Source organism: Salvelinus alpinus, chromosome 22 (genome assembly GCF_045679555.1).
Source record: "Salvelinus alpinus chromosome 22, SLU_Salpinus.1, whole genome shotgun sequence".
Classification (NCBI taxonomy): Eukaryota; Metazoa; Chordata; class Actinopteri; order Salmoniformes; family Salmonidae; genus Salvelinus; species Salvelinus alpinus.
The window spans coordinates 23,148,580-23,171,131 of NC_092107.1; the positions used below are offsets into that span (position 1 = coordinate 23,148,580).

At 42.2% G+C, this 22,552-nt stretch overlaps 1 protein-coding gene across 2 annotated transcripts in view; it reads right to left on the reverse strand.

The window, feature by feature from the left end:
• Window positions 1-22,552, reverse strand: part of LOC139549277 (endothelin-converting enzyme 2-like) — a 61,741-nt gene that overhangs the window by 19,891 nt on the left and 19,298 nt on the right. For both annotated transcript variants that reach the window (XM_071359547.1, XM_071359548.1), the window contains 3 exons: window positions 14,893-14,979; window positions 12,440-12,584; window positions 11,920-12,135 (listed from right to left, as the gene is read on the reverse strand). In XM_071359547.1, the coding sequence (XP_071215648.1) occupies window positions 11,920-12,135; window positions 12,440-12,584; window positions 14,893-14,979 (448 nt within the window). The remainder of the gene's footprint in view (window positions 1-11,919; window positions 12,136-12,439; window positions 12,585-14,892; window positions 14,980-22,552) is intronic.

Sequence of the window (22,552 nt, forward strand, 5' to 3'; positions counted from 1 at the left end):
CATCTCGTATGCATGCATTTCTAGACAATCTGGACATCCCAGGTCTCAACTCAGATGAACAAACCAAAACGGATGCCTCAATAAGTGATAATGAACCTACTCTGGTAATCCAGTCCATGCAGAGCGGTAAAAGCACCTGGGCCTGATGGCTTCCCTATTGAATTTTATAAAGCATTCTCCTCTAAATTATCCCCTATCCTCTGCTAGTCAGGAACTGCCACAGACACTTACTCATGCGACTATTTCGGTTTTGCTTAAAAAAAGACAAGAATCCCTAGACTGTGGCTCACACCGCCGTAAAAGCCTTTTGTGCTGCGATTATAAAATTCTCAATAAGGTCCTCTTGCACCCTTTAGAGACAGTGATGCCAAATATAATTAGCTCTGACTAAACCGGATTTATCTCAAGTAGGCAATCTTTATATAATATGCGCCGGCTATTTAATATTCTTTATTCTACCCACTCAACTCTACAGTCAGAGGTTGTCATCTCTCTTGATGCTGAAAAGGCTTTCGACCGGGTTGAGTGGGAATACCCATTTACAGTACTAGAGAGCTTTGGGTTTGGCACGTCATTCCTTTCCTGGATTAAGATGTTGTACTCGTCCCCAGTGGCTTCTGTTCGCACCAACAATGTTACCTCCAGCTACTTCCCTCTCCACAGGGGGGCCAGGCAGGGTTGCTATTTATCCCCTTTCCTGTTTGATATGGCTATTGAGCCTCTTGCTATCGCCCTGTGGGCGGAGGAGAGGATTAAGGGGCAACATAACTCACAAGGTGTCCTTATATGCAGACAATCTTCTTTTATACATCTCTAACCCTGTGGATTTTATACCCTCTCTCTTGGACATGGTACAAGGTTTTGGGACATTCTCTGGTCTCGATGCTACCTCCTCTCCTTGGTAGAGCAACATGCTCAATGCCTGTGTATTCCAGGGAAGATACAACAATGCAACAAATACATTGATCATCTCAGCAAGGTTTTACCCGTGATCGTGGAGCTGGGGGGGAAGTGGAACTAAAATGTAGCAGAGATGTACAGTAGTTGAAATAAACATCTGCATTTTGAAAGAGTATTTTTATCATTATTTTATTAACAAAAGCATAAAGATGTTGATGAACAAATACTGTACAGTATATGCTTATCCGACATTGTGCGGTTGCAAGCGGTTCGGAGCTAGAAATGTTACTTTAGAGCACTTGATACATTGCCAGTTGGGGGTATTTTTTGTGTTACACCTAGCCGAGCTATTAGACTATCCTTTTTTAAATAAATGGAGGTATGAAGAGTCTATTGTCTTGTAAATAGCCCATCATGGAAACCTTGTTTGCAGAATTCACAGCCTGCTACGCTTGTGAAAAACAAAATGCCTCCAGCTGTCCATCCCTACTGTAAATAATAAAGCATCTGTACAAATACAAATATATGATTGAATTCTTTTTTTTTTTTTAACACATACCTTTCAATTTTATACTAACAGGTGGTTGCCATGGTGAACAATCCAATAATAATTGGTATGACACGGCTCTCGGAACTCACTAAATGCAAATACTTGCAGATCAATAAAATGTCCCTGCGGATCTAATAAAAATTTAGAGGATTGGAGGATTCTAAATTAATATCTAAAGGGACTTTTATACAATGATATTGCAGATTTAATAATTAATGAATATATTTGTAGGGGTTGATGCATTTTTCGTTGGGGCAAATCTGCTCTGTGATATTGAGTTAGAAATGTAAAACCTTACATGTAAAATGTAAGCCCCTAAGAGGCCTTTATATCATTATAATGCAGGGTTAATAATAATAATAATAATAATTGTTCGGCTTGAAGTCGTGCACAATTCATTCATTTAGGTAAAGACACATTAGCGCCTTGGGACCCAAAAGCATAATCATCCCTCTAACTCCCCCTTGCGGTGGTCTGGAGCAGTGGTTCCCAAATGTTTTATAGTCCCGTACCCCTTCAAACATTCAACCTCCAGCTGCGTACCCCCTCTAGCACTCTCAAATGTTGTTTTTTGCCATCATTGTAAGCTTGCCACACACACACTATACATTTATTAAACATAAGAATGAGTGTGAGTTTTTGTCACAATCTGGCTTGTGGGACGTGACAAAGAGCTCTTATAGGACCAGGGCACAAATAATAATAATCAATAATTTTGCTATTTATTTAAAATTGTGAATAAATCACCACGGGTTAATGAGAAGGGTGTGTTTGGAAGGATGCACATAACTCTGCAATGTTGGGTTGTATTGGGGAGATTCTCAGTCTTAAATCATTTTCCACACACAGTCTGTGCCTGTATTTAGTTTTCATGCCAGTGAAAGTCGAGAATAGACTCTCACATACACTACCGTTCAAAAGTTTGGTGTCACTTAGAAATGTCCTTTATTATCCATTAAAATAACATCAAATGGATCAGAAATACAGTGTAGACATTGTTAATGATGTAAATGACTATTGTAGATGGAAACAGCTGATTTTTAATGGAATATCTACATAGGTGTACAGAGGCCCATTATCAGCTGATACTGAACCAGTCTAAAGAAAGACAGTTCCATTGCTTCTTTAATCAGCACGACAGTTTCAGCTGTGCTAATATAATTGCAAAAGGGTTTTCTGATGATCAATTAGCCTTTTAAAATGATAAACTTCGATTAGCTAACACAACGTGCCATTGGAACACAGGAGTGATGGTTGCTGATAATGGGCCTCTGGAATATGTAGATATTCCAGATTTTTTTTTTGCCGTTTCCAGCTACAATAGTCATTTACAATATTAATAATGTGTACACTGTATTTCTGATCAATTTGATGTTATTTTAATGAACAAAAATGTATATTTTCTTTCAAAAACAAGGACATTTCTAAGTGACCCCAAACTTTTGAACGGTAGTGTAGGTACGTGGTTGCAAAGGGCATCAGTGTATTAACAGCGCGATTTGCCAAGGGTAGGATACTCCGAGTGCAGTCCGATCCAGAAATCTGGCAGTGGCTTCTGATTAAATAAAATTTCAATGAGTTGCAATTTCAATGAGGCTCTCTTTTTCAGAAATCGTTAAGTGGACTGGAGGCAGGGCATGGAAGGGATAACAAATCCAGTTGTTTGGGTCATCAATTTCAGGAAGGTACCTGCGTAATTGCACACCCAACTCACTCAGGTGCTTCGCTATATCACATTTGACATTGTCTGTAATCTTGAGTTCATTTGCACACAAAAAATCATACAACGATGGAAGGACCTCTGTGTTGTCCTTCTTAATGCAGACAGAGGGGAGCTCCATCTTCTTAAAACCTTTTGTCAATAGGGGGAGCTGTTAGCACTTTTTTTTTTTGACATTGCCAAATTAAACTGCCTAGTACTCAATTCTTGCTCGTACAATATGCATATTATTGTTATTATTGGATAGAAAACACTCTCTAGTTTCTATAACCGTTGGAATTATGTCTCTGAGTGGAACAGAACTCATTCTACAGAACTTTTCCTGACAGGGAGTGAGATTTCAGAAATCTTGGCCTCTGGTCCCAGGTCAGTTTTAATGTCCCTGTGAATGCTATGAGGATACAAACACTGCCTACGCCTTCCTCTAGATGTCAGTAAGTGGTGACAATTTGAATGGAGTCGATTGCGCAATCAGGGCCTGTATAAAACACCAAAGACCGGAAGTAGCTTTCTTTTGGACCCTGCGCTCGACGCACGATGGACGTCGGACTGGCCTCTTTCCAAGCCTTGGTTTAGCCAGTAATATATCGCCGGTCATGTTTTTACTCGTTATAGGTGTTAAAAACATCATAAGGTAGTTAATTTAAACCGTTTTATAGCAATTTATATCCGTTTAGTGCGATTTTGAGGCATTTATTTGTGACGCCCTTCCATGAGCTGGGCACTTTTCCTGTACATACCGAACGTTAGTGGCCATTTCGACGGGACAAGAGGACATCTTTCGACCAAAAGACGATTAGACCGGAGAAAGGATACATTGCCCAAGATTCTGATGGAAGAACAGCTCATAGTAAGAACTATTTATGATGATAAATCGCTGTTCTGTTGAAAAATGTTAAACGCATATATCGCCATTTTGTTTTGTGTAGCTTCGCTTTGGCGGACCCGGTATTGCACAGTAAGGATAATTTTAGAAATGTAATTCAGCGATTGCATTAAGAACTAATTTGTCTTTAGATTCCTGTCAACCCTGTATTTTTTAGTCAAGTTTATGATTAGTTATCGATTAGACTAGATCACTCTCAAAGATGGCGCCCGACATTTTCAGGCCAGTTTTGCTACTATTCTCATTGTATAACCACGTTTTTTTGTGGCTAAATATGCACATTTTCGAACAAACTCTATATGTATGTTGTAATATGATGTTACAGGAGTGTCATCGGAAGAATTCTGAGAAGGTTAGTGAAAAAATTAATATATTTTGGTGATGATAACGTTATCGCTCCCGTTGCCTTGAATTCATGCTGGGTAACGTTTGCACATGTGGTATGCTAATATAACGATTTATTGTGTTTTCGCTGTAAAACGCTTAGAAAATCTGAAATATTGTCTGAATTCACAAGATCTGTGTCTTTCCATTGCTATGCTTTGTTTATTTTTATGAAATGTTTTATGATGAGTAAATTGGTAATACACGTTGCTCTCTGTAGTAATTCTAGTCGCTTTGGGGAGATTTGTGATGGTGGCTGCAATGGCAAACTATGATTTATACCTGAAATATGCACATTTTTCTAACAAAACCTATGCTATACAATAAATATGTTATCAGACTGTCATCTGATGAGGTTTTTTCTTGGTTAGTGGCTATTTATTTCTTTATTTGGTCGAATTGGTGATAGCTAGTGATGGAGTGGAAAAATAGTGGAGTAAAAAAAATGGTGTCTTTTGCTAACGTGGTTAGCTAATAGATTTACATATTGTGTCTTCCCTGTAAAACATTTTAAAAATCAGAAATGGTGGCTAGATTCACAAGAAGTGTATCTTTCATCTGGTGTCTTGGACTTGTGATTTAATGATATTTAGATGCTACAATTTACTTGTGACGCTATGCTAGCTATGCTAGTCAGTGGGGGGGGGGGGGGGGGGTGCTCCCGGATCCGGGTTTCTGAGGCAGTAAAAGTCTTCTTAATCATAGCCTCAATATTGTCCCACACATTAAATATAGTTGCGGAGAGTCCCTGTAATCCTAGATTCAGATCATTCAAGTGAGAAAAAACATCACCCAGATAGGCCAATTGTGTGAGAAACTCGTCAGCATGCAAGCGGTCAGACAAGTGAAAATTTACATGCACCGGATGTAGCCAGGTATTCATCAGAACTGCACTGTGAGTGGCCTGCAGTCCCAGGTCTGGGTTGTGTCCCAAATGGCACTCTATTCCATTTATAGTGCACAAGGACCCTAGTAAAAAAGACTATACAGGGAAAAGGGTGCCATTTGGTATACATCCCTGTTCTGCCCACTTAGCAAGACAAGCTGAATCAGCTGGCCTAAAAAACCACAAAGTACTGTAAATGCTGACTAGCCTGCTCCAGTGGCGTAGGCAAAAATTGCTGTGTGGCAAGTGAAAATTTGTGTAATCACATTGCATCATTTAACACATAACACAGAATAAATGCGACCAAGAAACACCACAAATTTCCCTTGGGAAACAAGCCCGTTATTAGGCCATTTGCCAAGTGGGCAGCACAACTATACAAGTTACAACCGCTTACAACCCCTCTGTCAAAACTGGATGGTTTCCATTTTGCAAGCTCAGACCCAACTTTGCTATTTTGTGATTATTTTGTTCTTTATTTTTACTATTTTTTCACAAAATGTATACGCTAATATTTCTTACAACCAACAACAAATCTTGACCATCAGATCGTCAGTTACTTACCCCAATTCCGGCTTCTACTTAAACTCATCTGCCCTGGGCTCTTTCTGTAATTCCAACCCAATTTTCGGGCTACCAAGAGGAAATGCCGGCGTTACACAGGCAAGAGGGGGATCCTGGTGAGATTAAGGCAAAGGGAAAACCGGCCACCTCTTCCCTCCATTCTACTGGCTAATGTACTGTACAGTCACTTGATAACAAGATGGATGACCTCCGATCGTAGATTTTCTACCAACGGGACTCTCGGAACTGCAATATTCTTTGCTTCGACCCCAGGTGGTGAAGGTAGGCAACATCACCTCCACCATGCTGACCCTTAACACAAGGGCCCCACAGGGGTGTGTTCTTAGTCCCCTCCTGTACTACCTGTTCACGACTGTGTGGACATGCACGACTCCAACATCATCATCAAGTTTACTGACGACACGACGGTGGTAGGCCTGATCACCGGCAATGGTGAGTCAGCCTACAGGGAGGTCTGTGACCTAGCAGTGTGGTGCCAGAGCAACAACTTCTCCCTCAACATCAGCAAGACCAAGGAGCTGATCGTGGACTACAGGAAACGGGGGGCGAGCACGTCCCCATCCACATCAACAGGGTGGCAGTGGAGCAGGTAGACAGCTTCAAGTTCCTCTGTGTCCAAATCACTAAAGACTTAAAATGATCCAAATACACACGCACAGTCGTGAAGAACGCTCGACAGGGCCTCTCCCCCTCAGGAGGTTGAAAAAGTTTGTCATGGTCCCTCAAATCCTGAAAAGGTTCTACAGCTGTACCACAGAGCATATTGACTGGCTGCATCACTGCTTGGTATGGCAATAGCACTGCCCTCGATCGCATGGCGCTACGCTACAGAGGGTTGTGCGGTCAGCCTAGTACATCACTGGGGCCGAGTTCCCTGCCATCCAGGACCTCTATATCAGGCGGTGTGAAAAGAAGGCCCAGAAAATTGTCAAAGACCCCAACCGCACACTATTTTCTGTGCTGCCACACAGCAAGAAGTACCGGTCAGTGGTGACCTGTCATCCAGGGCCTGTTTTGGGCCCCATCTGTTTAGCTAAATATAAATAAAACAATATAATTGGTTTTGTTTGTTTCTTTGTTGTCCGTCTTGGCATTAATGTGTGTCACATTAGTTTGCAAACAATGTAAAAAAAAAAAAGATTTATTGAGTTATTAAAGTTAATACAATACAAACATGGTCTCTTTTTTTGTTTTCTGGAGTAAGGGAGCTCCAAAATGCAGGTGTTTCAGCCTAGCTCAGTGCTTTCTGTGGTGGTTGGGCAGGCAGCGGAAAATACGGAGCATATGGGTTGGTAATGTTCTCTAGTTGCGCCGTGATTGGATCAGTGTTCTGTCACTACGTAACGGCAACAGCTCCGGGGAGAGCTCGAAAATTCAAGCCCCTTGGGTGCTGCCAGAGTTACATTAGAAGTGCCCATCCAAGAAGGCTCAAGGTCATTGGCAACAGATACAATTATGTGAAATCACGTTATACCTACCATAGCATAGATTGGACTAATCATGTCAACATCATACTCTCTAAACCTTAGCTAGCAAACTAGAAAAGCAGTCGTCATCATGAATCATGTCGACAATTTACTGGCAAATCCTTGTTCAATCCTTGTCATATGAAGAGAAATTCTAGATAAAATGTATCAGCGCTCATTGGCCATTAACATTACACAACAAGGAAATCACAAATTCAACAATGAAGGAATCGGTGGCTAACTGTAAGCTTTGCAAAGCAATCACTAGCCTGCTTCAGTGGAGTGGGTGTGTGGTCCAAGTCTGGGTTTAAGGGTCTCTTTTTTTTCAAGCTTAAAAGGCTAAACATTCACATACAACACCATGGGCCAGAAAAGGTTGAATACATTGGACAATGCAGTTAATTCAGCATGACTTCTGCCACGTTCAAAACAACTGGAAACTCTGAAATGGGAAATCTCAGTAATCTCAGAAAAAAACGAGCTCCGACTGGGAAAATACATTTTGAACAGTCATCCAACTCGGAATTCCAAGTCGGGAACTCGGACCTCTTTCTAGAGCTGCGACCTGAAGATCACTAACATCATGATTCAACATAGTTTTTTTCCAAAGTTCCCAGCACCATAAATCCAGAGAATGACAGACTTTGATGACAAAGTTTGATGACAACATTTGCCCACAAGAAGGACTGCCGCGTCCAAAAATGTATTGTATGCTGCTGCATAATCACGTAATATGCCAGGGAGATATGTATACTGTAGCTAAGAAAGTAATACTAAGTGTATGTTGTGTAGTAAGCTGTTAGTAGCCCATGTGCCTCAACTTAACAATTTGGTCCCTTTTTCCCCTCCCCCCTTCCCCTCGCCTACTTTCCTGACATGGTGGTGCACATGTAGCCTATAGTCTGTTTTAGAGAAAGGTAATCATTGAATTTTGTAAGAGCTTTCATTGTCTGCTTATATGCCCCCTTTAATTATCCTACGGTTCTGACTTGGTGTACAGGTAGAATAATGTAAGAACGGCCCATGTTCTGAATGTTCTGTCGCTGTAGATTTCAAAAATGCTGAACAAATAGTTATATTGACTACGTCCGTCCTATCTCACCCATTAATGTCTTAAATCGAAATTAAGGAGTGCCTCTTATCCGCTCGCCATTCCCTTATGCCATCGTTTGTACATCTCAAGTGTCAGTCGAAACCACATTTGTTTAAGCAAGTCAACCATATCAGCTATGTTTTTTTAAAGGCAGGTAGCCAGGTGTAGGATTCACTCCATGTTCTGAAAAGAAAGCTCTGCTGTTGGGACAGCTTTATGTAGGCCCTAACAGTTTGTGGGCACCGTTTGTCACCGTTATAGTGGAATGAATGTATTGTTTAGTGTTGTGTTGTTTAGTGACTTTGCTGGCATTAATCCCCCCAAGAATTGGGGGAGTTTGCCTCACCAACATTTACATGCTAAAATCGCCACTGGTACCGATGCATCAAGTCTGACACCAACAGGCTCTTGAACAGCTTCTATCCCCAAGCAATACAACTGATAAATAGCTAACAAAATAGCTACACGGACCGAGATTACCTTGTATCTTTATTGACCTTTAATTTCAAAATGTGCACTGTCTCTATGCACTCTCACATGGCCCTACACACTCACTGTCACTCCAACACACACAAACACTCACTCCATAATTTTTTCTCACTCACACATAATATGCAAATACATTTATACATACTCTACACACCTGCACACCCACTCAAATGCAAGCTCTTGCTACTCTGTTTATCTTATATCCTGTTGCCTAGTCCCCTTACCCCTACCTCCATCACTCCAGTATCCCTGCACATGTAAGTATGGTATTGCCAACTTGTAAGTCGCTCTGGATAAGAGCGTCTGCTAAATGACTTAAATGTAAATGTAAATGTATTGGAACGGACTATTTCCTGTATATGGTATGCTTACTTACTTACTTTAATGTGCATTTCATATTTCTTATTTCTCATGTGTTTTTTTCAAGTAATACATTGTTATTGATTATTGCATTGTTGCCTTCTGAGTTTGCAAGAAAGGCATTTCACTGTACTGGCGCATGTGACATTAAAACTTGAAACTTTACTGTCCGAGTCAAACACTAAACAAGCATAATGAAATAGGCTACACAACATCAGAGACGTTGCGTGAGTTCCATGTTTGGGGAAGCAGCTTAGCCCCAGCTAGAGGAAAACTTTTTTTTACATTTTAAGAGGATCCTGGAAAAAATATGCCTTTTATAAACACATTTCATGCAATTCTATGACGTATTACATGTATGGAATCATCATCAGAATCCTTAATAATAGGCATACTACAAAAACTACAGGGTAGGCCTAATCTGCTGATACTGACAAATTAATTGAGGTAATATATACATGTAGGTAGAGTTATTAAAGTGACGATGCATAGATAATAACAGAGAGTAGCAGAAGGGTAAAGGGGGGGGGGCAATACAAATAGTCTGGGTAGCCATTTGATTAGATGTTCAGGAGTCTTAAGGCTTGTGGGTAGAAGCTGTTTAGAAGCCTCTTGGACCTAGACTTACGGCACCAAGCTCTGGTACCGCTTGCCGTGCGGTAGCAGGGCGAACAGTCTATGACTAGGGTGGCTGGATTCTTTGACACTTTTTATGGCCTTCGGCCATACACACTACCCCCTGTAGTGCCTTGCGGTCGGAGGCCGAGCAGTTGCCATTCCAGGCAGTGATGCAACCAGTCAGGATGCTCTCGATGGTGCAGCTGTAGAACCTTTTGAAGATCTGAGGACCCATGCCAAATATTTTCAGTTTCCTGAGGGGGAATAGGTTTGGTCGTGCCCTCTTCACGACTGTCTTGGTGTGCTTGGACCATGTTAGTTTGTTGGTGATGTGGACACCAAGGAACTTGAAGCTCTCCACCTGCTCCAATACAGCCCTGTCGATGAGAATGGGGGCATGCTCGGTTCTCATTTTCCTGTAGTCCACAATCATCTCCTTTTTCTTGATGACATTGAGGGAGAAGTTGTTGTCCTGGCACCACACGGCCAGGTCTCTGACCTCCTCCCTATAGGCTTTCTCGTTGTTGTCAGTGATCAGGCTGTTGTGTCATCGGCAAACTTAATGATGGTGTTGGAGACGTGGGAGTACAGGAAAGAACTGAGCATGCAATGCTGAGGGGCTCCCGTGTTGAGGATCAGCATGGCGGATGTGTTGTTACCTACCCTTACCACCTGGGGGCAGCCTGTCAGGAAGTCCAGGATCCAGTTGCAGAGGGAGGTGTTTAGTCCCAGGGTCCTTAGCTTATTGATGAGCTTTGAGGGCACTATGGTGTTGAACGCTGAGCTGTAGTCAATGAATAGCATTCTCACATAGGTGTTCCTTTTGTCCAGGTGGGAAAGGGCAGAGTGGAGTGCAATAGAGATTGCATCATCTGTGGATCTGTTAGGGCGGTATGCAAATTGGAGTGTGTCTAGTTTTTCCGGGATAATGGTGTAGATGTGTGCCATGATTAGCTTTTCAAAGCACTTCATGGCTACAGACGTAAGTGCTACGGGTCGGTAGTCATTTCGACAGGTTACCTTAGTGTTCTTGGGCACAGGGACTATGGTGGTCTGCTTAAAACATGTTGGTATTACAGACTCGGACAGGGAGAGGTTGAAAATGTCAGTGAAGACACTTTCCAGTTGGTCAGCGCATGCTCGCAGTACACGTCCTGGTAATCCGTCTGGCCCTGCGGCCTTGTAAAATGTTGACCTGTTTAAAGGTCTTACTCGCATCGGCTGCAGAGAATGTGATCACACAGTCGTCCGTAACAGCTGGTGCTCTCATGCATATTTCAGTGTTATTTGCCTCGAAGCGAGCATAGAAGTGGTTTAGCTCGTCCGGTAGTTTTGTGTCACTGGGCTGCTCTCGGCTGTGCTTCTTTGTAATCTGTAATGGTTTGCAAGCCCTGCCACGTCCGATGAGCGTCCGAGCCGGATCTTAGTCCTGTGTTGACACTTTGCCTGTTTGATGGTTCGCTAAGCTAAATTCCAGCTATGTTTGTTGACATCATTCTGGTTGTCATGTAAACATTTATCAGACCAAATATGTTATAACAAAACGAGGTGAAGGGATAGTTCACTCAACTGATTTAAATTGTAACTATCGTTACTCAGGGTTGACAGCTCAGACCCCCTTTCCAGGAGTTTTATTTATATTTAGCTTTTAAACTTAGGTCGCTAACTTACGTTTTGTTTTTTGTCAGCACAATCTGCTATTTTGACTGGTTTATGAAATGAGTTTGGCTGTAGATGTTTTCTGTGTGATGTTTAGATGATGAAGTTCGCATTTATCTTTTACATTACCACGCCTTCATTTCCCATCAGTACAAAACATTGTTTCGATGCTTTTCAGACAACAATACTGTTCAGACACGTTTAGACACTCAACTGTCACCAAATTGTACCCCTAATCAGCAGATGACTTCCATATTTTGATATGGTAATATGGTATGTTTGAGCATGTGTGTATTGTGTACATGTGTTTGGTTCCAACTCACCGAGCAGGTGTTTAAGAACAGCCTGGTTCTGGTCCCAGATGCTGTTAAAGGTGCTCCAGCGAGAGCGTCCATCAGGGAGGGGGTTCTTGCGGACCCAGCCCCCGCAGGCATACTGGTAGAAGTCTTGGCAGGGATCGGCGCTGCGGTCCAGGGCCTCTACGATCTTACTGGCCACCGTAATACAGGCCTCGGTCAGACACAGGCTCCGCGCTGGGTCTGGTGTCAAGGTAGAAAAACAGAATTCTGTAATGCTTTATAAAGCCTGCTGGTATAATGATTCATGATGTTGTTATAATGCATTGTCACAAGACTTTTGTCACAAGCATGTATGACCCCATAATGTCTTAATAATCATTCATAACGATACTGCTAAACACCAGCCAGATGAAATGTTGATACACAGAGAGACCATAACATATTATAAGCCGTATTATAAAGACGTAACACGTGTGTGTGTGTGCTTATGTGTGAGTGTGTATTTTCATGCGTGCGTGAGTGCGTGTAACCAAAAGCCTCTCACCTTTGTTGTAGCGTATGCCCAGTGTGACGGCACATCCGAACAGGGCGAGGAGAGAGGCAAGCAGCACGCCAGCCAGCACCACCTCCATCTGCGTCCTCCTGCCCAGGGGACTGAGGAGCTGGATGCCGCCCTTCCGGAAGCCAACCTGTGGAAATACATGAGTCAGAGACAGAAGAGAGGATGGGATGGGATGACATCACAAGTACCACGGACATAGGCAAGAGGGCCTCCATTCATGCAGAGCTGTGGTGGAGTTCTAACACTCCCTGCACATGTCACATATACAAATCTCCCCGTTGGAGACCGGGGTTTGATTCCTCACCCTTCCTACAGTTTTTTCCCACCTGCCTGAATATATAAAAAAATATATATATACATTTTAAGCCTCCATTCCTCTTTCCGAGTGACTTTCTAATGAATGAAATACCGCTATGAAGTTAATCTCGGAACCGAGAACCCAATTTTGCATGATCACTGGCCAGCTCTCGATTTGGCATTCACTCTGTCACGAGGCACTACTATGAAGTATCAATTTAGTGTAGTTTAAAAAATAAAATTAAACAATGACATTGTTTTGCACTTAGTAAGGGTCGATGTGGGGGTTGAACCCCGGTCTTGGGTGGGAATTAAAAATAAATACGAAATGACTAGCACTAACTTTGCTGATAGCTACTTTTTTGAGGAACAATTAACTTACTATAACTGAGATATGTAGTTGTCCCACCTATGTCACACCCTGATCGGTTTCACCTGTCTTTGTGCTTGTCTCCACCCCCCCAGGTGTCGCCCATCTTCCCCATTATCCCCTTTGCATTTATATCTGTGTTCTCTGTTTGTCTGTTGCTAGTTCGTCTTGTCTTGTCAGGTCTTACCAGCATGTTTCCCGTTTTCTCAAGTTTCTCAAGTTTCTGTTTCCTGGTTTCCCCGGTTCTGACTATTCTGCCTGCCCTGACCCCGAGCCTGCCTGCCGTTCTGTACCTTACTGACTCTGCCCTGGATTACAGACCTCTGCCTGCCCTTGACCTGTCTTTTGCCTGCCCCCTGTTTGGGTCAACAACCATCTGTGATTCTAGCTGTCTGCATCTGGGTCTTAACCTGAGTTCTGATAACCTAGCCGTCGTAAGATGAATGTACTAACTGTAAGCTGCTCTGGATAAGAGCGTCTGCTAAATTACTAAAATGTCAATTTAAAATGGGAGTAGTATACAGTATGTGACTCAGACTGACATTAAAGTCTGAAAGACACTTCCTAATCGGATAAGCCAGGAGTATGTTTTGCTTGCACGAACATTATGATCACTTGCCTGAAAATGTCAATGAGCTATTTACACCCAGAAGTGCCATATACACTGAGTATACCAAACATTAAGACCACATTCCTAATATTGGGTTACACAATCCATGTCTCAATTGTCTGAAGGCTTAAAAATCCTTCTTTAACCTGTCTCCTCCCCTTTATCGACACTGATTGAAGAGGATTTAACAAGTGACATCAATAAGGGATTATAGCTGTCACCTTGATTCACCTGGTCAGTCTATGTCATGGAAAGAGCAGTGTTCCTAATGTTTTGGAATTATTTGTATTTTGGTTGTTATCAGTAAAACAATTCTCAGAGCAGACTCAACTTTCCCAACTGCCATAAATGCTATAAATTGTTTCACTTAAACAATGAGGAGGAACCAGAAATGTCAGTTTTAGGCTATTGGAATTCTTTGCCGTTTGGTTTTAACTTGTTTTATTACCTGCCCAATGGGGCAACCACAGAACAGGCTCAACTTGCTCAACAGCTCAGTTCAATTGCTATAGGCAATAAGGCAACCCTTAATGGCAATCCCTGTTACTAGCCAGGAGCGTTACCGCTGAACCACAGGCTCTGCACACATTACATACCTAAAGGTAATGTACTACTACTGTTTATCTGCAGTGATAATCAACTGAACCTTCTACACACTTTTCCTCTGACAATAATGTCCTCTTAAAAACCAGTACTGTACATCTATGTGTCACTGGGCGTATATATGATGACACTTAGTTCTGACTGTTTACAATGACATTTCAAGGACCAAATTCAAGAGAAAGCAAGAGGCAGACATGACAAATCCATTGTTCACAACAACAACAACAAAAAACTATATTTTCCAACTATTTTCCCCTTTCTAGTCTTCCTTTTTTATGGTTTCCCACATAACATCATACTTTCATGAAGTATTTTCTGTTTCTCATTGTTGGGCTAATCTAACAGGAGTTTAAGCCCAGATTCTGTGTAATTATGCTCCGGGGGGAAGTTTCCCATAAGTACCTTAACCATTAGTGGGGGAAATGAAAAACTGACCCCTGATCGGCGTACAAGTCGAATTCACCCTAGTTCTATAATAACACACTGACATTGTGTGGGCTCTCCATTTTCATTGACCTCTGACCCCCACACATCAACCAATGAGCTCAGACTGACCTCCACACTGTCCGGAGACATGCCCCCATCGGCTGGGTTGTCTGCCGCCTCCTCCTCCTCAAACGTTGCGCGCTTGTAGCTGGACATCTGCATAGGGAAGAAAGGAAGAACAGAGAGTTAGCGTCAGTAATAATAGGAGAGAATTTTTTTTTAAATAAGAGAAAGAGAGTAAGCAGTGCAGAGAAGTTACAGGACTTCACATCAGTACCGACTTGGAATGAAGGAATGTATTAGAGAAAACAACCAGGCCACCCATGAGAGAAAGGAAGAAGAATGGAAAAAGGAGAGATCCCCCTGCGGTTTCTCATCCCGGCCATTCCGTCACACTGCATTACCCCCTCTTCACACACTAAGGTGTGTGTGTGTTTAGTGATGGAAAACAGAACACAGGAGTATGTGTTTGTATGTCCTGATCTTGATGTGTTCGGTGAAACTTGCTGATGATAGTCATTTCTGTCCTTTGTGGAATGATCCTCATGTGACTACTACGTCCTCTGTAGCATGGTCATCTAGTGACTACCCGGTTCTTTGTAACATGGCCCTCTTATGAGTGGCCCCTGAGCTGAGCCAGACACCTCCCACTCAGAACAGAGCAGCAGGCTAAATACAGGAGCGTCAGGGGATGGATCCAAATCCTTGTGTTTAATTAACCTTCTCAGGTTATAACATACCACACACAGGAAAGCACTGCACACACACACAGTGTTTACTTAACAATGGTTAACTACAGTAATATTTGATTTACACAGGCAAATCTAAATAACTTTCTCATGCATTGGTTAGGTTAAAAACAACAAAAGTTAAGACAACGTAATAATTCAAAGCAGAAGTGTTAGAGATTAAACACATTCATTGGACCAGCGCCGGAGCGAAAATGACGGAGTGAATGGGAGCCATACAGAAAGTTCGCCATCAAAGTAGAAGGAAAAAAAACACAATCGTAGTGTATTTCAGCTAACTACTCAAACACATAGCATAACTGTTTTACTGACATTCTATTTATTTAAATGTGTAGAACGGTCTAATGCGCTGGTCTAATGAATGTGTTTATTTTCCGAATGCTCAGCATGGAATTATTACGTCGCGTTAACCTTCAGTATTTTCAACCTAGATCCATGGAAAAGAGAATCAGTGCTTCTACCTTCCCTCAATGACATTAACTGTCTTCTGTGAATACAAACATAGTTGCATAGAAACACCAGCACGCTCCGCACCAAAGCCCTTAACAGACCACATACCTCCGCCAGTTAAAAGCACTCTCCTCATCACACAGACAACTCCATAACAGTCTCTGTATGACACTAAGTCTAAGAATGCCCTGGTGCTAGACTGGCTTGTACGGAAGATGAGCTCGGGGATGACATTCCAAACGATGAACTTCCCGACTCATCTCAACAACATTCTCTCGAAAGGTAAATGTTAGGTTCCATCTGTGACCCGTTCCAACCCTTTTAGATCCTACAGTGGGGAGGGTCGTAAATGGGCCGTTGTCTCCATGAGAACGTTACTCATCGACAAGGCTCAGAAAGAGCACACTAAGATAAGCACAACGTGTCCCTTCTGAAGGTAGTTTGGAAACCCTTCCCTGTAAGAACCATTCCAGCTGGCAGCATTTGGAACGTGACGTCTTCATGACAACATTTGCTGGTTGGAAAAGAAACCATATAAACAACGTGGGATGGAAAATACATATGTTGGTTGTTATCAGGTCATAAAACCAGAAAAAGATGTTAACAAAATGTCCTTATACAACTAGTATCCAATCCAACAGATGACGTCATAAAAAATGTCACTGCAACTGGTTTTGCCCCCTGGGATATTACGCTGATTCACCAGACACGTTACGCCCCATATCCTATTTTTTTCTTTCTCTCCCTCTCACCTGTGTCGGTTTGTCTAGGGGACATTTCTGTTGGATTCCTCGGTATCTGATCATCTATGTCGGTTAGTTTCGCACTGTAATCATACTGTACTGTCACATGACGATCAACCAACACGAGAACATTCTGCTTAGTAAGTTTTTCCTTAGACATGCCCCCCCCCCCCCCCTCTCTCTCAATCATACACACAATGAACATTTTCCTCTGCCTAACGTTGTTCTGGATGTCCCCAGCTAGTGAATCCTCTAAAAACAACACACGTAAACAAAAACAACAAATCCCAAACCCGTGTATAACGAGACAAAACAAACTAAAAGGGGAGCACACTAGCTTAAAGAGACATAAAACAACAACAGTTCCTCACCAGAAGCAGTCACACACACACACACACACACTTGCTGTTTGTACATATTCTCACAATGGTCCCCACCCGATGACGTTCCTCCCTTGCTCCCCTTCCAGGTTAATAAGGAATGCGACAGGAAGATAAGTTAGAATCATAAAGCAGAAGGCCGTCAGGGAGGGAGGAATTCATTGTATGATGCGGGTGTGGTGGGTGGCTGAAGGGAACCAATACATGACTAACATAGGGGAACCGCAATACAGAGTGTATTAGTGGTGCGTAATTGGTGGTGTGTGTGTGTGTCTGTCATGTCTGTGTTTTTACTATGGATCCCCCAGCTACTCTTCCTGGGGTCCAGCAAAATTAAGGACGTTTATACAATTTTAATACATCACAATACATTCACAGACCGTGTGCCCTCAGGCCCCTACTACAGCACTACCACATACAGTGGGGAGAACAAGTATTTGATACACTGCCGATTTTGAAGGTTTTCCTACTTACAAAGCATGTAGAGGTCTGTAATTTTTATCATAGGTACACTTCAACTGTGAGAGACGGAATCTAAAACAAAAATCCAGAAAATCCCATTGTATGATTTTTAAATAATTAATTTGCATTTTATTGCATGACATAAGTATTTGATCACCTACCAACCAGTAAGAATTCCGGCTCTCACAGACCTGTTAGTTTTTCTTTAAGAAGCCCTCCTGTTCTCCACTTATTACCTGTATTAACTGCACCTGTTTGAACTCGTTACCTGTATAAAAGACACCTGTCCACACACTCAATCAAACAGACTCCAACCTCTCCACAATGGCCAAGACCAGAGAGCTGTATAAGGACATCAGGGATAAAATTGTAGACATGCAACAGGCTGGGATGGGCTACAGGACAATAGGCAAGCAGCTTGGTGAGAAGGCAACAACTGTTGGCGCAATTATTAGAAAATGGAAGAAGTTCAAGATGACGGTCAATCACCCTCGGTCTGGGGCTCCATGCAAGATCTCACCTCGTGGGGCATCAATGATCACGAGGAAGGTGAGTTATCAGCCCAGAACTACACTGCAGGACCTGGTCAATGACCTGGAGAGAGCTGGGACCACAGTCTCAAAGAAAACCATTAGTAACACACTACACCGTCATGGATTAAAATCCTGCAGCGCACGCAAGGTCCACCTGCTCAAGCCAGCGCATGTCCAGGCCCGTCTGAAGTTTGCCAATGACCATCTGGATGATCCAGAGGAGGAATGGGAGAAGGTCATGTGGTCTGATGAGACAAAAATAGAGCTTTTTGGTCTAAACTCCACTCGCCGTGTTTGGAGGAAGAAGAAGGATGAGTACAACCCCAAGAACACCATCCCAACCGTGAAGCATGGAGGTGGAAACATCATTCTTTGGGGATGCTTTTCTGCAAAGGGTACAGGATGACTGCACCGTATTGAGGGGAGGATGGATGGGGCCATGTATCGCGAGATCTTGGCCAACAACCTCCTTCCCTCAGTAAGAGCATTGAAGATGGGTCGTGGCTGGGTCTTCCAGCATGACAACGACCCGAAGCACACAGCCAGGGCAACTAAGGAGTGGCGCCGTAAGAAGCATCTCAAGGTCCTGGAGTGGCCTAGCCAGTCTCCAGACCTGAACCCAATAGAAAATCTTTGGAGGGAGCTGAAAGTCCGTATTGCCCAGAGACAGCCCCGAAACCTGAAGGATCTGGAGAAGATCTGTATGGAGGAGTGGGCCAAAATCCCTGCTGCAGTGTGTGCAAACCTGGTCAAGAACTACAGGAAACGTATGATCTCTGTAATTGCAAACAAAGGTTTCTGTACCAAATATTAAGATCTGCTTTTCTGATGTATCAAATACTTATGTCATGCAATAAAATGCAAATTAATTACTTAAAAATCATACAATGTGATTTTCTGGATTTTTGTTTTAGATTCCGTCTCTCATAGTTGAAGTGTACCCATGATAGAAATTACAGACCTCTACATGCTTTGTAAGTAGGAAAACCTGCAAAATCGGCAGTGTATCAAATACTTGTTCTCCCCACTGTATATACAGTACAAAATGCATGTGTGTGTGTATACTGCGTATGCTATCGTGTGTGTGTGTGTGTGTGTGTGCCTGCCTATGTGTGTGTTTCTTCACAGTCCCCGCTGTTCCATAAGGTTTTTTTCATCTGTTTTTTTTTTTTTAATCTAACTTTACTGCTTGCATGAGTTAGTCATGGCTCTATTTAGTACTGTGCACCTTCCATGGTCTGTTCTGGACTTTCTGGACTTGGGGACTGTGAAGAGACCTCGTGTGGCATGTCTTGGGGTATTTTTTTAATTATGATTATTTTGATTTTTTTCACCTTTATTTAACCAGGTAGGCCAGTTGAGAACAAGTTCTCATTTACAACTGCGAACTGGCCAAGATAAAGCAAAGCAGTTCCACAAAAACCACACAGTGTCATGGGATAAACAAACACACAGTCAATAACACAATAGAAAAACCTATATACAGCTGTCATGCATAATGTTGAGTCATCCGCATACATAGACACTCTGGCTTTCCTCAAAGCCAGTGACAATTCATTGGTGAAGATTCGTTTTTTCAAAGGGCCTAGACAGCTGCCTTGGGGAATTCCTGATTCTACCTGGATTATGTTGGAGAGGCGTCCATTAAAGAACACACTCTGTGTTCTGTTAGACAGGTAACTCTTTATCCACAATATAGCAGGGGGTGTAAAGCCATAACACATACGTTTTACCAGCAGCAGACTATGATCGATAAGGCCGCAACTGAAGTCTAACAATGTGTCTCTCTGTGTATGCGTGCATGTCTGCATATGAGTATGTGCATGTGTGTGAGACACAGAGAGAGTGTGTGTACGCTGTAGATAAGACACGGAGACTGAGTTGTAGATAAGACTGGGTATTATTATAGTATTCAAATCAAGTTTATTTTATATAGCCCTTCGTACATCAGCTAATATCTCGAAGTGCTGTACAGAAACCCAGCCTAAAACCCCAAACAGCAAGCAATGCAGGTGTAGAAGCACGGTGGCTAGGAAAAACTCCCTAGAAAGGCCAAAACCTAGGAAGAAACCTAGAGAGGAACCAGGCTATGAGGGGTGGCCAGTCCTCTTCTGGCTGTGCCGGGTGGAGATTATTCTTGTTGGAAACTGATGTGTGAGGATAACGGCTCAGGCTACTAAGGAAACCAACGGTTTCCAAAGTGACGATGATGGCCTATTGATAACGGTATGTGTGTGTATGCGCACCAAGGCAATGGCCACAATACAGAGGAGACAACAATGACAGCCCATTAAAGTCAACTGCTATTGGCTATTGATTGACCTGATGTAAATGTAATAGCGTGGCACTGATGTTAGCTTTGTGGATAGCCATCTGTGTAAAAAAAAAAAAAAAAAAAATTCTGACAGAGACTAACATCCCTTCTCTAAAGTGAATGGCTTTACACACACAGGCACGCGAGCAGTAGGTGACTGATATTTACTCTGGCTCCCTCTTTCTCTCTGACAACACTCACATCCTCAAAAGAGTACAACTGAATCAAGAAATGGTGCCTTGTACAATACTTTTATGAAAACCCCCTGAGACACACACACGCACACTAACAGACACACATCTACCCACACACACACACACTTGCACGCAAAGTACTCTCTGTATGACCTTTCTAATAGTCTACTCTCAAAATCTTCCTTCCATCCGCCCACATCACACCCATTGACCATGTTCCTCTCTCCTTTACACCACCCCCACCACTCATTTTCTCCTATCCAATCCAAAGCCATCACCACAAAATAGACTATCTTTCTAGGAATCATGTGAGCTCTATTCATGGCATTTCTATCTACAATATTCAGTACGCTGCGTTCTCCTGATCACGACCCAGCTAGGAAAAGGATGTATGCCTGGTAAACCTTAGTCTCTTCCAACAGCCACTTCATCTATGAGTCCATAAACAAAACCCCATACTATAGATACTCAGCACACTTCATGTCCCTTGCTAGTGGGTGTATTGTTATCACATCTTAAACTGTGACTTGGTATAAGACCCAGGCTACGTACCAAATGACACCCTTTTATCTATTTAGTGCACTACTTTGACCAGAGCCCATAGGGGTCTGGTTTAGAGATCGACTGATTATGATTTTTCAACGCCGATACCGATTATTGGAGGACCAAAAAAAGCCGATACCGATTAAAATCGGCCGATTTTTATTTATATATTTGTAATAATGACAATTACAACAATACTGAATTTAACTTAATATAATACATAAATAACATCTATTTAGTCTCAAATAAATAATGAAACGTTCAATTTGGTTTAAATAATGAAAAAAACACAGTGTTGGAGATGAAAGTAAAAGTGCAAAGCGCTGTGCTTTAAGCATTGCGAAGAGCTGCTGGCAAACTGTCACGTTCCTGACCTGTTTTCTGTTAGTTTGTGTATGTGTTAGCTGGTCAGGACGTGAGTTTGGGTGGGCAGTCTATGTTTTCTGTTTCTATGTTGGTTTAAGGGTGACCTGATATGGCTCTCAATTAGAGGCAGGTGGTTTTCATTTCCTCTGATTGAGAGCCATATTAAGGTAGGTGTTTTCACACTGTTTGTTTGTGGGTGGTTGTCTTCTGTGTCAGTGTTTGTCGCACCATACGGGACTGTCTCGGTTTTTGTAGTCTGTTCCTGTTCGTGAGTTCTTCGTGTATTATGTAAGTTCGTCGTTCAGGTCTGTCTACATCGTTTGTTGTTTTGTTAGTTATCAAGTATAGTTCGTTTTCGTCTTCGTCTGTTTTTGTTTAATAAAATATCATGTCATTTCAAAACGCTGCGCCTTGGTTCAATCCCTGCTCCTCCTCTTCGGATGAAGAGGAGGAGGAAAACCGTTACACAAACGCAGGAAAGTGCGGTTTGAATGAATGCTTACAAGCCTGCTGCTGCCAACCACCGCTCAGTCAGACTGCTCTATCAAATATCAAATCATAGACTTAATTATAATATAATAAACACACAGAAATACGAGCCTTTGGTCATTAATATGGTCAAATCCGAAAACTATCATTTCGAAAACAAAATGTTTATTCTTTCAGCGAAATACAGAACCGTTACGTATTTTATCGAACGGGTGGCATCCATAAGTCTAAATATTGCTGTTACAATGCACAACCTTCAATGTTATGTCATCATTATGTAAAATTCTGGCAAATTAATTACGGTCTTTGTTAGGAAGAAATGGTCTTCACACAGTTCACACTCGTAACGAACCAGGCAGCCCAAAATGCTGCATATAACCTGACTCTGCTTGCACAGAACGCAAGAGAAGTGACACAATTTCCCTAGTTAATATTGCCTGCTAACATGAATTTATTTGAACTAAATATGCAGGTTTAAAAAATATATACTTGTGTGTTGATTTTAT